Here is a 16,308-nt window from a genome sequence, read left to right as displayed (position 1 = left end):
GGTCACACGAGGATTCGCAGCATGAATTAACTCAAGACCGTCCCGCTAAAAACGAGCAATGTGCCCCTCGGGTTCAGCGACTTCGTTAATTTTAGCTGTCGTCACGAATTCCAATGCAGACCTCGCAGAGTAGTAAGTATCTGAGATGACGTTTGGGAAGCTAACAAGCTAGTGTAGCTTATCCGCCAAACAGCAACAAAAATGCGTCTTTTTCGCGATGGACGCAACTTCTCTGTCTCCGACTTGCTTGTCCGGTACCTTCCGGAACTTCAAGGGATTCGAGTTGAACAACAAGGTGCAAAAAGAAAAAAAACCTTAAGCCTTTGATTCACATTAAATATATAACAGTTAGCTAGGTTAAGCTACTACTGCTGATGGACACTTCCTATTCTCGCAGTGTGACCAATCGCAGCGCAGTTTAGTTTGACGGTAGCCAATCAAGAGCGAGCACAGATGCGTCAGCGAATCGGGTGCGTACACAGTTATGTTTGTCGCTGATGGGTTTGTCCACGACATCAAACGCTTTACACAGGCAGAGGTGGTTGCCTTGGAGAAACCGCTGGGAACAGACTCACAACGCTAATCATTTAGGTAAATACAAATATATCGATTATCAATGCATTAATGTATGCAACAAATGTGCTACTTTGTAACTTCATATATATATTAAAAAAAATTAAAGTTGAGAGAAAATGGTGTTTTTTAAAACATCAGGCTTGGTATGAGCATATGTTGTAACAAATCTAGGGATCATTGCTGCAAAAGGACTGCAGACACAAAATGGCATCAGTTTGAGGTTTGGGAGGCTGACAGGTCATAATTAATTTACTGTATCTGGTGTTCTAGATTTGGTTATGAATAAAAAAAGCATACATTATGTTTCTTCTTCCTCCTCCTCCTCTTTCGGCGTGTCCCATCAGAGGCAAATCAACCTTCTAGTCGGACACCATTTCTGCCATAACGGACCCGGGTATACAACCATTGTTTAATTTGAGATCATCAGACTGGAAGAATATTCATATAGTCTCACAAAATCAGGTCTTTGCATACATACACACTCAAAGCAGTTTGTGTGGTAATCAATAAGTGGATGTTTATTTACAGACTGATTTAGTGGTCTTTTCAGTGGCATTCATAAGACATCAGCCCATCCACAGTGAAGAGTACAGGAGAAAAATGAAAACAAAAGCTAAAAGTATCAGTGTCCTCGTACATTTTTAACTCATGTTGGAGTATCTTTGAAGAAGAGTCCATTTTTTTTACAATGAATTTGAAATCATTAATAAAGTCTTTGGTACAAAAGCTGAAAGGCCATTGTCTTGATGAATTCCACGTGAGCTTAGTCTCAAGCTGCTAAACATTCACGTAAAAAGTTCAAATGTGTCTGTTCACATTTATACACTGGATGAACAAACAAACATCTGCCAGTAGTTTATGGAGTTGTGATGCACAGCAATAATAAGGTGCCATAAAAACAGGCATTAATGCATGTCCCGGTGAGTTTTTGGTGACAATGAAATGGTAAGTTGCAGCATTAAGGGGTGTCGCAGAAGGAACCCCTCACATATAACACAGTTTAACCCACGCAGCCTTTTCACTGTAAGAGCCACAAAGTCAAAGCCATATCGGTTAAAATGAAATGTTGAATAAATTGCATAAATTAGAAATGTTATTGCTTGAAACGTCATTATTTCAGCAAAACGCTCCAGGGATTAGTGGCAGTTAATCACTGTTTATAACAATAATACTTAAAACATCACACAATATCAACAATTATAATGTGGATAGAGTACTGGGACAAACTGGGAGGAAAATAAAAATATTTTCACAACAGACAACATAGCAGTGTGCTTCAAACCAAACCATCTGACACTTTAGGCTAGTGATACCTGAGGCCCAAATTTACAACAAGAAGCGTGAAGTAGGGTTGGAAAAATTGGAAACCTAAAAGAAAATGAAAAAAAAAAAAAAAGCAAGTCTGGACAAATATTCCACACCGATGTCACCAAAACAATCTCAGACATTTTGAAACTGCCTTTGTACCACTTGTATTTTTGGCAGTTTTCAGGGCTAACAGGACCCACGCAAACAGCGGTGACCAAAATGGTTGGTGGAGAACCAACTAAAACAGGTTCCATTTCTTCTCGGTGAAGCACACACAGTGGTGAAAATGCAGATGGGTCCGACATCGAGCAGGGTTATCTCTGTACGGCCTTAATGACCCACTCTGCAGCAGGGTTCAGCTGGATGAGGTCTTTCATGTACGTCTCCCTATCCAGACATCTCTCTTCTGTGAACATGAAAAGGAGATGGAAGATAAACACTGATGTAATTTAAATACCTTTTAGCCTGGTAGCTGCGTCACTGGACACAAACACAGCAAGGAATTCGATTTCAACAGGACTCACTGATGTTTCCACCGATCTCATAGAGACACAGCTCTTCTCTTTTCTCCGTCTCCGAGCTATGTGGACAGAGAGACAAAGCACGAGAGCGATAGAAAAAGACAGTTGATGATGAGCCAACACTCAGCCGGATACTGGCTGTGTATATTTGTAGGAGGTGCTATAAGTGTACACATTACTTGTCCTGGCTGAAGAAGCGCGACAGCACGTCAGCAGCCTGTAACTCCTCTGTAAGCTGAACCGCCATGGACACTTTCCTGAACTGGGGAGCCTGGACTCGAATAAATCCCTGTGAATTGTCCTGCTGGAGACAAACCGGGAGGGAGAAAGCATCAAGTCAGTCACAAAGCCATGAACTCATTATGATAATGAGGACCAAAACAGTGTTGTCGTTGTTCATAAACACAAACAGGAGATGAGGACGTCGGACAACAAGAATGTGGATTTGGGTAAATTCCTGCTCTTCTGTTTAATAAACTCCAAACAGTCTTAGCTGCAGGACAAGCTTCACTGCAGTTATTCATTCAGCACTACATTAGCCAGTGGAACAGTACTCTCCAGAGGTACTTCTGTGAGCTTTCAGTAATATGTATTAGTAGCTTGCTTGCAAAAGAGTTTGTTGGTTTATTTATATTTTCTTGAACCGAAATATGAAGCGGTTGATTTGTGGAACTGTAAACTAAAAAAAGCTAAACCTGCCAGCTCTTAAACAACACATTATCTTATCGTATTATATCATAAAGCATTAGCAGCACTACTTTTCCCATGAATATGCGGCGCCACAGAATGAGTGACTGCTACCTCTGCGACCGCTTTGTCTGGCGGTTTGTCGGTGGTAATCTTCTTCAGCAGCTTTCTCATCGCTCTCTCTTTGTGTTGCTTGCGCTGACTTTCCATGTTTTGTTGTCTGACCTGGGTCACAATGAACTTGGGAATCTGGAGACAGAAACAACAGAGGAGGTTCGATTGCTTCAATGCACCAACAATAACAGTCCGCTCGTTCAGTTTACAGATGTGATTGGATGCTTACTGTCCACAGCAGATTTTGGTATCTGATCAGCAGCCTGACGATATTGGCCGTGCCAGCTGCCATGAAGCGTTCCTGCTGTTCCGTCACTTTGGAGCGGAAGCCCTTGAACATGAAGATGTTGGGCGCCATGATAACCGAGACGTTGTTCAGGGTCATTTTATTCTTGGCCTGATGGTCAATCACACTCTGGAAAAACTCCACCAGTGCCTGGAGAAGCAAACTAATAATTATAATACAGAAACAGCAGGGATTATCATCATTTATTTCAATCTGAGAATGCGTCTACCTTCAAAGTATCCCGATTGGCCTCGGGTAGCAAAAGGACCAGCAGGTTTAAAGCCTGCAGCTGTTGCTTCTTCGTGGGGAACTCTGTAAACACAAACATGCAATTCTTTTTACTTGACGCGGCGGTAAAGTTCTGCGATTGGGCTGAACACTTCATGAATAGACAGTGGACATACTGTCGACAGCAATAAATGCATTGAGGTACTCCACAGTTAGTAATGGATGGGGCAACTCCCTAATGAACAGCTTCAAAAGGCTGGCGGCGTCGTGCCGTTTCAACTGTTGCCATGGAAACATCCCGTCATAGAAAGAGGATTCGAGCTCCTGGCACAACGCCTGAATTTCAAACACAGATTCACACACAGGTAAGATTCCTTCACAGCTGTATGTGCTTAAAGGCCACGTCTGACCTTCGTAGAAAGCCTTCCATTGGCTGGCGGTGCGTTCACTGACCTTTACTCTAGTGGCCGCTCCAGGGATCCGCAGCAGCCCTTCAGTGTCTAATCCTCCCTCCTCCTCAATGTGGCAGATGAGCTAGGAATATGACAGAAAGAGAGATCAAGGTTATATAAAAACAGGTGGAAATTACTGTTGAGGTAGACGTGCTGGTAATAATAATCGCAGTGCAGCATCAGAGCAATATGAGCTAGTTTAAACGTGACTTTACAATGAACATTCTACAACACATTGACTTTCTGAACAGTTAATGTCTCACCCTCTGCAGTACGAATGGCACTTTGGCCCCGGGAGCCCGTCGCTGGTCCTGTTCCAACACAGTGGCAAGAGGAACACCGAATAGGCCGCTTTCTGCACAAACACAAACAACATGGGAAAGACAAGCACATCTTTATTATGAGCAAACTGTAAAGCACATAAAATAAAGAAAAAAAACTAAGGGGTTGAAAAAAAAGCCAGCAAACATGACAAAAATAGGAGCTAAAACAATTTTAAAGGGCATCTGAGACTGATGAGTGGTTACATCAGTGTGTTTTCAGCAGTGGCAGAAAACATGATCTCTACGCTTATTTGAATGTTTACATTTATAGTTTCAGGCTTGTTCAACAATCTGGCCTCTTTAAGATATGTGTGTGTGTGCGTGTGTATGTGTGTGTGTGCATGTACCTTTAGTCTTAACTTTGACAGGTTTATGAGGCTTAAGGTCAATCCCAGCAGTATCAAAGAGAGCAGCCGACTCTACAAGCACCAGTCTCAACACCTGATTGGGGGGGGGGGGGGGGGGGGGGGGAATTTTTCACATGATAACCCATCAGCTAGATAATCATTACATGTACAAACATGAAGCATCCTGATCTTGTCTCAAGAGCACGTTACCTTTTTCATATCCAGAGCAGACAGATCTCCTATTCTGGTTTGACCTGTTTTATCTCGGAGCAGCTTAAAGTTCTAGAGGAGAAAAAACACACAACATGCATCATACGTGCAAATGATGCATGTTGACAGTACAATATGAATTTAATTAGTAAGTGATACATGATCTTCAATGACCTCTGACAGGTGTTATATCATCGTCAACCACCAGATGGCACTAAAAGCCAGCCTTCAAACAGCTCCAAAACTGAACTATAGGTAGACAGATTATATTCTAAAGCACCTTAATCAACCTGAATAATCTACAACTTAAGAATTGAAGCAATTTAAACAGGAGCAGTAGCCATGCTTTTCCACTAAACGGAGCAAAAACTTGAAAGTTTAGGTTGAAAAATAAGTACTTCATATTATGTGAATTAAAGTTTTATTATGTGTGTTTTATTGAAACAAGACAAAAGCGTTAAAAAGATAACCCATTAAAAATGACTAGCCTGACACACAACAGTGATTACAGCAAGAATGCACTGGATCGGTTTGAAGACCGACAATAAATAATCACAAAGGCTGAACATGGGGTCAGTGTATTCAATTTAAAGAAAGATGGAATGAGGGAGTGAATTTACAGAGCCCGTGTAGACAGGTATGTGTGACTCACCGGTAGCTTGTCATCAGGGGGGTTCGGGTTTGTGACCTTTAACCAGGGACAGTTGTCCCTGTAAGTGAGCGCCTGCTCTGAAAAAGCCACTTCAACATTCAGCTCCGTCTCGGCTTCTGTTGAGATATAACGAAAAGAGAGAAATGAAAAGATACGGCCGCACGAGCCGTAGAGGTGTGAGTAAAGTGTAGTTGTGTACACACGGAGATGGGCGAGTAAGTTTTATTTGCTCAGTGATAAATTGGTTGCAGCTTAAAGGACACCAGAGAAACCTGCTACCTGTAAAACTTGATTGACTGACGTTGCAGCGGTACACAATATCCTCCTGAGATCCACCCAGCCAGTTAGCATGTCCTCTGTAATGGACAAATGTCCACTACAGAGGACATGCTAACTGGCTGGGTCTCAGGAGGATATAGAAGACCTTGTATGTAATTTTTTTTTTCCTAATGCACAATTCAAAGCAATGCAAATAAAGCTAATAATCAGGATAGAATTATAATGAATGAAGATTTTAAATAGAGCCTATGATTTTATTCTGATGCTAAAACAAGCTAGCTAGTATAGCTAAAGAAATGCATTTATATGGTTGCGTGGCGGCGGCTCCATGCTCTGGGTTCTAAACACAAAAAAATATTGGGTTCATTTCAAATTAAGTGCTGTGAAAATACTGGAATAACCAGTCCCGGAGGCAACGTGACCGTTACCCTACTGGAACATGAGCTAATTAGTTACCTTTGCTCCAAGAAAGGAATTGTGTTTCCGTTTCAGCGGCTGTTACAGTGTGTTTGGTATTGTATAGCACATTTAATACAGGCAGCGTTCAAAAGCAGTATGTATTAAAACGGGGTCCAGCAGAGCCTCGTGTCTGGCAACATCCCGGACTTTTGGGCCTCGGTTTGTCCGTCTCCATCGGGACTCGCGCGTCTCACCTGAAGCTGCATCTTTTTGTCCATTCTTACTTCCCTCTTCCAGTTGACTGTTCTGCTGCAGGGTGAGGAGCCCAAACACAAAATGGTTACATTTTATACGTGACGCATCATCTGTCTGTTAATTAGTGACTAAACTGAGTGTTTCTTTGCTACATAAACATAAAGCACATTTTCCGTACAATGACTGTGAATCTAGACTGCCTGGGGTTTTGAAGGAAATGAACTTTATAGCACTGGATTTAAACGTAAATCAAACATTTTGCCGACTGGTTACGGTTCCGTAACTGGTTAAGAAAATGATGACATGGATCATAATTACTAGGAAATTGCAAAATAGCACTTCCCTTGAGCTAAAAAGTTATTCTTCAACTGGTGTGCAGAATAGTCACGCTGCCAAAGAAGGAAGATAAAATGAATCATTCCTTTCTGACGTGACTTCTTGCTGACAGTTCACTCTGATAACAACAAAATAGATTAAGTATAAAGCTGCTTAGCATAAAGGCTACACCGAGCAAGGGGAGGCTGCAAGCTCGCTAGCTCCTCCTGGGGTCTCTGCAGTTTGCCTGCCGTATGGCGATGACAAACCAAACCAAAATTACAGTTTTTGTATGCATAAAATAGAAATCATGTCATATATGATTTTGCAAGGGGATGTAGCTGCCTCAGGAACAGACTCTGACCTAGGATCTGCGGATCGGAAGAGAGAATCCTGAACTCGCAGCCTCTAATATACGGTGCAAAAGTAAAACTATAGATTATATCTAGCAACGGTAAAAAATCAAGCCTTTCTTATAATTCCCAGTACTTTGTGCTTCCATGCTGAAAAAAACAGAATGTTTGTGCTTGTGTGCATCACTCAACCTTTTCAGGAGGTCTGAATATATCCCTGACATCGGGAACATGCTGGCGGTTACGTCGCCGTAGTAACGTCTGCTGTAGTGATGTCACGCGACGTTCTACAGCTGCTGCCTGAGTTCTGGTCAGCGTTGACAGGAACACCACGTTTTCTTCTTCCTGTCAGCATAACAAACAATAAGACTATATCCAATAACGCATTCCAACACGAGCTCAATGCACGACATGCCGTTTATCATACACTTGTGACCTGCAGATATGTACCAGATACACAATGACACAAGTCTGACAGTTTAAATGAGAGACAGACTCCAGATACCTGATCCAGGTCAGCTGCCAGTGAATCATCAAAAAGCCGTGCTAGCCCCGCCTCTGTAAGCCACGCCTCCTCCTGCTCACCTTCTGAAAGAGAAAGGGAACATGACGGACATTTGTTTTACTTTTTTATTAGGCTCCCAAGATGGTATGTTACAATCAGCGGGCTGTGATTCACGGTGATGGAGGCTGGTATGGATGAAAATAAGGGCTTCCGTTTACAGCCATTTATAGGAATATAGGAATGGAAACAGTTTCCTCTAACGGGAGGAGACGGAAGGTGTTATTTTGATAAACATCTAGTATTAACTTTGAGAAACAACCTCTCAGCATCATTGTAGTTCACTAAAGATAAATGAAATAGTGATGCGGTTAGAGGATAGCTTCCGTTCTCATCCTGAACCAGAGATGTAAAACAGCAAAAACATTGTGTCCTACCCTCTGGAATTTTCTGCTGCTCCTCCTCCTGTACTTCTCCTTCTCCTCCGACTTCTCCCCTCCCTTCTCCTCCTCCCGAGCGAGTGATATTCTCCACCTCTGTCCAGTAGTCGTCCATCTCCAGTTCATCCAGAGAATCCTGTGAGGCACACACACACACACACACACACACACACATCAGCATGTTGTATCATGTCAATTAAACTTCCCCTTTATCTTTCATATCTTGATTCTTCCTCAACTATTTTTTGTTGTTGTTGATCAAGTAAAAAAAAAAGACAAAAAAAAACTCCTACAGGCAAGATATCTTGTAGGAAAATAAATAAATAACAATATCAAACAGTCTGAACAAGACTGAAGTAAAATATGGCTGTGCGTGCACACACACACACACACACACACACACACACACACACACATTCACATTTGTATTTTATTCCATCGGTCTCCATTTTGGCCGGTTGCTCATTTAACCTTGTCATCTTAAAAAGCCTGAGATTGAACGAGCAGCTGAGCAAACGGCGTCACACGCCATTGTAATCAGACTCTGCCTGCTGCACGAGATGGATGACTCACCTCAGGAGGAAGGTACTATCAGCAGCATATGACCTCATTCCCAGCCTACCTGGGAGTTGCAGCGCTGACACGTGGGCCGCGGTCTGGACCTGGGGCTGTGCCTGGGGCTGTGCCTGGGGCTGTGCCTGGGGCTGGAGCCGGTCCTGGGGCTGGAGGAGGGCTGAGACTTGGGGCACGTGGTGACGCTGGGGTTGGGTAGTGAGGATGGGTCAGTGCTTGTGCTTTTTGTACCGCTCGTGCTGGAAGGCCCATGTCTGTCTTCATGAGTCAGGTTCTGCTGAACGGTGTACTGGCCTGCTCTGCGGCTGGAATAAACAGATCAAAGTGACAGATACCACCGGTGCATATTTTTTCTAACATATCTCGCGTGACCCACCCTGACAAAACTCGGCTTGATCTGAAAGTGTTGCTCACCAGGCCTGGAGTGAAACGACAGTTTCACTTGCGTTTTGCACCGTCGCACTGCGTACATTATTAAACACCATATACCGGTAAATAAATGGTGGTGTTTTGCTTTGCTTCCTTCCTTCCTCTTGCAGCGGATACGGTGGACGAGCCAGAGGGGTCAGCCGGTCACTCTAACGAGTGTGTCGAGTTCCCTCCCCGTCATCTGACGAGGATTCCAGCCGAGACTAAGAATAGCAGCTCTCACACGGCGACCTCACCAGCCTCCTCTACCGTCAGAATACTACCCGCCTTCAAAAGCAGGATGACCTCACGCAGGTTATCTCATGGTTGCAGCCAGAAGTGTGCACGGTCATATTTATCACTCGCACAGACACTCCCAGTTTGCTCGGCCGCGGCGGAATCGTGTCGGCTTTAAAGTGCCGCGATTTTAGACACAAAAAACAGAATGTCTGACGCTTTCTAAAGGATTTGAACCTCACATGTGGAAAACATCAGCCTCAGTAATAGCTTAGAGCCGTCGCAGCGTTCATGTTTGCAGCATCGGCCTTTAACATCCTTCTGACTCATCCATTCTCTATGGCCCTCCACAAATATGCACACAAATCACAAACACATGACTGCACGGCACCAAATAAGGGAACCCTGCTGCTGCTAGCGCTAACAAGCATTCGCCCAGGGAACGGAGCTGTAGATGTTCCAGCAAAAAACATAAAAAAATAAAGAGGTGTTGGTAAGTGATAAGGCGACTGGAAGGGAAGAGTGTATAATTCTACAAACACTATAATACTTTTCTCATGTAAGGGCTCTTCCTGTCAGGGTTCAAGCCTCTGGAAGAAGAAACGGGCTCGACGGGGGTTCCCCCTCTGGAAAACGCACAACAAACAGAAAAATGGGTGCTAATAGCGAACCTCATTAGCAGAGGTAAAGACACAAGTCTCATGTTTCACTCTGTTGAATCCAACCGAAGGCCCCCTTTGCTGTAGGAGGAAGAGGAAGTTCCATTATCCGACACGCCTTCTGTGTTCCACATCAAGCTACAGAGATGAGCTGGATCCAGCTTAAAGGCCGCACACGTCAACCATCGGGCTGGTCTCGCCTATCCAAGCACAAAGGTTTGTGGTGAACAGCTGAGCTTTCCTCACAGTTACATGCGAAACCGGAAGTGTCAGCAGTTACTGTGAGGTCAGAGCAACCTTCAAGTCTCTGCAAGTATAATTAAACGTCCTCCTGGTGGCTTAGTAAATAAGCCAAAACAAGAACGCAGTTCAAGATCGTGCAAACGCGAAAGCCAGCGATCCTCTTCCAACAGTACAAATTAATCTAAACAAACTGTTACGATTGAACAGCATTAAATTGATCCATGCTGTTCTGTATTAATTAATTTAGGATTATCAGTCCAGCATTACTCTGAGGGTCCCTGCTGAGTCGCATACCATGGCAGACCTCCTGCCACACACACACACACCTATTGTGTTTACCACTGGTACTTATAAACACACAGTCGACCTCCTTCCTTCCAGTGTTCTCTTTTCATCTCACTCCTCCTCTGCTCCTCGTCTACTTCCCCTCTTCCGATCCCTCACCGTAGAGATGGCGTTTCTTCCTTTCTGCTTGCTACTTTGTGTTTAATCCCTGCTTTCCTTTAATACCCTTCTCCTCCTCATAACACCACCTGCTTCCTCTCAGTGGGTCCCGTGCAATAAAACATGCCGCCCACACCTCTTGGTCTCCACAAACCCAACCGTAGCTGCTTACATCCTGATTCGTACTCGTCGATTCATTAAATGCGAGCGGCTGCGAGGAATGGAAAACTCTCTGGGTGTTGTGATGGGATAATGTATCAAATCACAACACGAGTTAATCATTTGCCTTCATTCAGAGCTACAGCATGAACGATGGTTTGACTCAACCATAAATCACAGATTACCAAACACACACACACACACACACACACACACACACCTTGGTCTCATGCAGTTAGTAGTTAAATGTACATTTTCCCTGCGTACGAAGTTAGGTCTGACACTCGGTTACCAATTATGAATTCACACAGATTTTACAGTTGTTTAGTATATGGTTAAGAACAACGTCAGAATGTCCAGAATTTATAATGAACTGCTATAAAAACAGACATTTACAGCCTGTAATGGATGAATGTTGACGACTCTGGTAATCCAATCTAAATCCATCACGAAGCTGACGTCTGTAGTTCTGACACTTGTGTGCTGCAAACTAAATGAACTACAATTTGGCTCACAAACATACAACTCCCCTGAAGAAGTCTTGAGATCACTTGATGGATCCCTCAACGTTTCATGTAGTATAATTATGTCCAACCCTATTTCAACAGTGGCTCTGGAAAGACGCCTGTAAAGCTGATGTCTTATGTGCTAATTAGCATTTACTATTAATTGCTATTACAGTTGAGCATTGTGCTAAAAAGCAGCATATTCATTGCCATTGTGATGATGCTGCCGTGTGTAATTTTATAACTGGTGTTAATCAAAATCTGTCTCTTGCGAGGCTGATTGCGCACTAAACCAGGAGACATGTGATTGGACGAGACACTCACACTTCATTTTCCATTTAAGTATGGACTCGTAGTTGCAGAAAACATATTTACAACCAAGTTAAATATTAAACGGCAGCCTCAGCGCGATTGCTGTCGACCGCACATAGACTTGTGAATCGCAGAAACACGACACGTAGCCTTCCTCCAACAATGCTGGACTTTTTCTGTGTCTTACGCAGACAAAGGTTAAAAGCTATTCAGTACATTTTATATAACATTTCTTTACACGCAATCGTAAAGGTCAGTCAGGCCGCCCTTGAGAATAAAACAAACACACTCGCTCTCTCAACTTTCATTGTTGACCTTTAAAACGCGACAGTGTGATTGTACTTTATTCACTCATCGCCTGCTTGGAACTACAGACGAATGAGGAGCGTGTGTGTGTGTGTGTGTGTGTGTGTTGTAAATGTAAGTCCCACACTGCGAGGAGCAAACAGGACTAGTGTGAAACATTATAACCCCAAAAAAGAGCCGGATCAAGCGCCGTTGGTTTGAATGAGTCACGATAGGAGGAAGGGAACTGAACGGAACGCACATGATCCGAGTGAGTCTGGAAGGAAGCCGTCAGCCGCAAAGCCCTCACCAAACTGAGACCATTTCACTCCAAAGTAGCGTAAATATAAAATACTGCACACAAGTATAGTTAACATCAGCATCACCAGAATGTTTATTGTACATTAACTGATGTACACTGCATAGCCCTAATATAGAGAACAAGCTCATTTATAGCTATTTGATATTGATAATTATTTTAAATCCATCGCATTTGAAAACCACTCATTATAAGCAATACTGTACATATTTTCAAATTGTGGTATTAGGACGACATTTTACAGAAATGTCTTATGAAGACACGCATTGACTTTCTGACTGAATGGCAGCTGTTGAGACGGAAGGACAGAGATTCCATTTTGCCAGCGCTAGAGGGATACTCGCATTCTTTCACATTTCATCATTGTGTCGGTCGCCAGTGTTCTATCGCAGCCCAGACTCCGTGTGTGTGTGTGTGTGTGTGTGTGTGTGTTCGCATCAACAGGTGCCAGCTGCCCTCTGTGGGAAACAGGCCATCTCTGTTCCCCCTCTTAGCACGGACAGGCTGGTTGAACGGATCGTCTTATTTTACTCTTGACGAAGCCACGCTGTGTGATCCGTTCAGTTCGTCTTCCTCGTCCCCGTCTGGTTGTGTCTCTGTCTTTCTGTGTGTTTCTCTGGATTGTATCCTTCTTTCCAGTGTGTCTGGTTACTCCTCTGCTCATATATGGAAGTACCGCCAGTCCCGCTCATCTGTAAATGTGTTAACTGAATCCAAATGACATTGCAGGGCGGCACGCTCCTCATGCATGTCGGACGTCCTGTAATCTTTCACAGCCTGTCCGCAGATTGTCTGTGCAGCATCGTGTTGCTGCTGCACGACACGGTGAATTAATCGAAACTATCTCTGTCCATCGGATACTTTTCTTACCCGGTGCAGCAACGCTGTGAAGCTGTGGTTCCTCTACATCACAGGAAAATACAACAAAAGATCAATTCTCTTTCTATCGGGATGACCAGAATTCACATGATGTGCTACTCCCCAAAGGACAGTGACCGAAGGCTCCGTAGGTCAGATGTCCACCGCTGGGACAAGGCCAGAAAATGTCTGTCTGTCTGTCTGTGTCTCTAATTTCCTGACTAGGGACACACACGCACACACACACACGCTGCTGTGGGAGGTGAGAGACAAAGGCAGGCTGTAATGTGATGCTGGTTTCTTTTCTATCTAGCTGGACAAGCCATCTGGAAAAACACACACACACACACGCATAGAGTGCATGTACACACACAGACACGCACAGGCAGCAAGAATAAACAGGCCCACTCTGTTATATATATATATATTTCTTTTGTTTTTTAGTTTATTGTGCAGCTGGTTCCCGTTCAGTGTGATGGCCACTCACTCACAATAGCAGAAGCTGACACGCAGGGTATCAGTATAAGAATGAATGGAGCAACCGAGGATCAAGAGCTCTTCTAAGCAGTTCACAAAAACCTGCCAATCGCTTTATTGATCGATTCAGCGCAAGCATTTTATGTTTCTTTGAAGAGTAAAAGAAGCTGATCATTGGCAGGTCTTAGCTCATTTTATATTTCCACATGCTGTGTTGTATTTTAGTTTTGGCTCGATGCTCATTTGAAGTATTAGTGATGATGACAGCTTCACGTTAGCGTTCGGACACTCATATAGACTAAACGATTGATTGCAGAAATTTTATTCATGATGGAAATAAAGATCACCTTTAACCTGCTCGTGTTGCTGAACATTTTACAATGTTAAACACAGAGAGGAGGATGAAGTTAACTAAATTATAATTATCAGATAATTTGTAGATTACAGACCAGACAATTTATTTTTATGGAACAATGTAATCTTTGATTTAAGTTTGCATATAAAGGTCTGATAGGCAACTTCTAGCCTTTGAAGGTTAGAAAACAAAGTCAAGGTGAACCTGCAGATCTGGTGATTAGATTAAATGGAAAAACAGAATCTAAGACTGAGAGAGGTCAGCCCCATGCTGGAAATAATACTATCAGGCTCTCTGGGATCGATTAACCAGACTCCAGTTGGGTTTGGGCATCCTTCAGCTAACTTAGTACAGGATGTTAGTTTCATTCACACACACACACACACACACACACACACACACACGCACACACACACGCACACACACACGTCTCCAGTCCATAATGAGGAAAACAATATGACAGTGACCTTTGCTCCGCCTCTCACACACACACACACACACACACACACACACACACACACACACTGATGTGTCCCACCTGGGCGCAGCGGGGTCTGAGTCCGGGGCTGCCGGACAGACCTTAGAACCCGGTCCACTTTTCGGCAACAGTTCCGCGTTGCTGTGGTAACCCGTTAAAACCACTCCCTGGGACTGCTGCTGCTGCTGCCGACTCATGTTTCTCCTCCTTTTCTTCTCTCAGTCTTTTACGCATCCGCTCATTATCCGATAGGTGGTCGATCTATCATTTACATATATATCGAACTATCATTCGGCCTACCTCTCCATCGTTGAGGTGTTCTTTAGCCAAACTCATTCTGGCACCGAACTCCCTCTGGTCGACTGGCGTGTGTTTGAGAGGAGCGGCAGGTCAGGGGCGGGACATCAGATACAAAGCAGACGAGGGATTGGTCGTAAACACTGCGTGACTTTTCGTGTGGTCTAGCGCCCTCTTCTGCTTCTAGAGCGAACTGACCGGCTTCCGGTTTTGAAGAAGGCTATTCAAAAAATCAATCAAAAACTTTTCTATAACTTTTCACACAAATCGTTTATTTAATCAAATGTCTAGACGGACTTTAAGATGCTGTCACACATCAGGAATTTAACATAAACTCTTTATATATCACATTCAATCTATTTATGGCTTTAAGAGGAATTGGGAAGTGTATGCCAGATGTTTTTGTTCCATAATAACTTTCAATGATCAACTTAAATTAATCACAGAAAACACAATGACACGAAAACAAAACAAAAATGCTAATTTCTTTTTCAAAAGACTTTCAGTGACGGACAAATGAAAGGCAAAATGTTCCGCAACAAGCAAGAAGTAATGCTTTCATGTACACCTCAACAGGCATAAGACGTCTGTGGGTTAATGAATAAAAGTACGACAAATGTACACGTCTTATAAAAAATGACTAAGCTGGACCAGGCAAGACTTATCGTTTTTTTATGTATTCAATGTTTTAATACATTTTTGCCGCTTTTCAGGTTATGGTTGGAGCAGAATATTATTTAAATTAGTTACACATTTGCTGCAGAACTGCAGGTTTTTTGTTGCCAAATCAGAATTTAGGGTTCCTGTTCTACACGTCTCATTTTAGCCCAACTGTCTTCATTTTCTCTTTCAGTGTCCGCTGGTTTTTATAGCAGCAGCTTTAATCCATCCATCCTTCTTGTAGACGTTGACGTCCGTTTATCCACCTTGTGGGTCACGGGTCTGCTGGAGCCTATCCCAGCTGACTATGGACAAGAGGCGACTGCGGATGAGACGCCAGCTCATCGTGGGGCCATAAGACATCTATGCAGCTATGTTTCAATAGATATTATATTAATAAATGCAAAGAACAATTTCAGGTCATAAAGATCATGTCGAAATTCTCAAAACAGCTACATACATTTAGATGTACCTCTTATTTCGAAAAAACTCAAGAGCGCCTTTAAATCAGCCACAGCAGTTAGTTACAAGTTACAACAGTAATATTTGGGCACCTAAAGGTGGAGCAAATACATAAATAAAATAAAACCCTCAAAAGCAGAGTGCAGCATCACACACTAGATGTTCTTCTGCTACTCGAGTCCTCACCTGAGCTGAAGGTAGCAGATAATTCTGGAGACCATCGTTTTGTCTGCGTCCAGTCGAGCCGCCTTAACCAGACCATGACCTCCTGGCTGTGTGTCGGAGACGGTGCTGAAACATGTTAGCAAGAGGATTAACCAAAGGAGGTC

The 16,308-nt window shown here is 43.3% G+C and overlaps 1 protein-coding gene across 1 annotated transcript; it reads right to left on the bottom strand.

Moving 5' to 3' along the window:
- Window positions 1-1,032: 1,032 nt before the first annotated feature.
- Window positions 1,033-14,907, bottom strand: arhgap18 (Rho GTPase activating protein 18). The gene is made up of 19 exons (XM_068753795.1): window positions 14,621-14,907; window positions 8,870-9,125; window positions 8,245-8,383; window positions 7,811-7,893; window positions 7,498-7,650; window positions 6,637-6,691; window positions 5,977-5,979; window positions 5,705-5,820; window positions 5,053-5,124; window positions 4,843-4,936; window positions 4,436-4,527; window positions 4,174-4,254; window positions 3,897-4,056; window positions 3,722-3,804; window positions 3,436-3,642; window positions 3,207-3,341; window positions 2,585-2,709; window positions 2,409-2,464; window positions 1,033-2,290 (listed from the first exon to the last, which is right to left on the bottom strand). Exons 1-19 carry the CDS (start codon window positions 14,755-14,757, stop codon window positions 2,199-2,201), a joined length of 2,139 nt encoding a protein of 712 aa, XP_068609896.1. The 5' UTR covers window positions 14,758-14,907; the 3' UTR covers window positions 1,033-2,198.
- Between the last annotated feature and the right edge of the window lie 1,401 nt (window positions 14,908-16,308).

The sequence above is a fragment of the Brachionichthys hirsutus genome, chromosome 20 (genome assembly GCF_040956055.1).
Source record: "Brachionichthys hirsutus isolate HB-005 chromosome 20, CSIRO-AGI_Bhir_v1, whole genome shotgun sequence".
Classification (NCBI taxonomy): Eukaryota; Metazoa; Chordata; class Actinopteri; order Lophiiformes; family Brachionichthyidae; genus Brachionichthys; species Brachionichthys hirsutus.
Note: the sequence above shows the minus strand (reverse complement) of the source record. Positions and strands in the feature narration are given on the sequence as shown.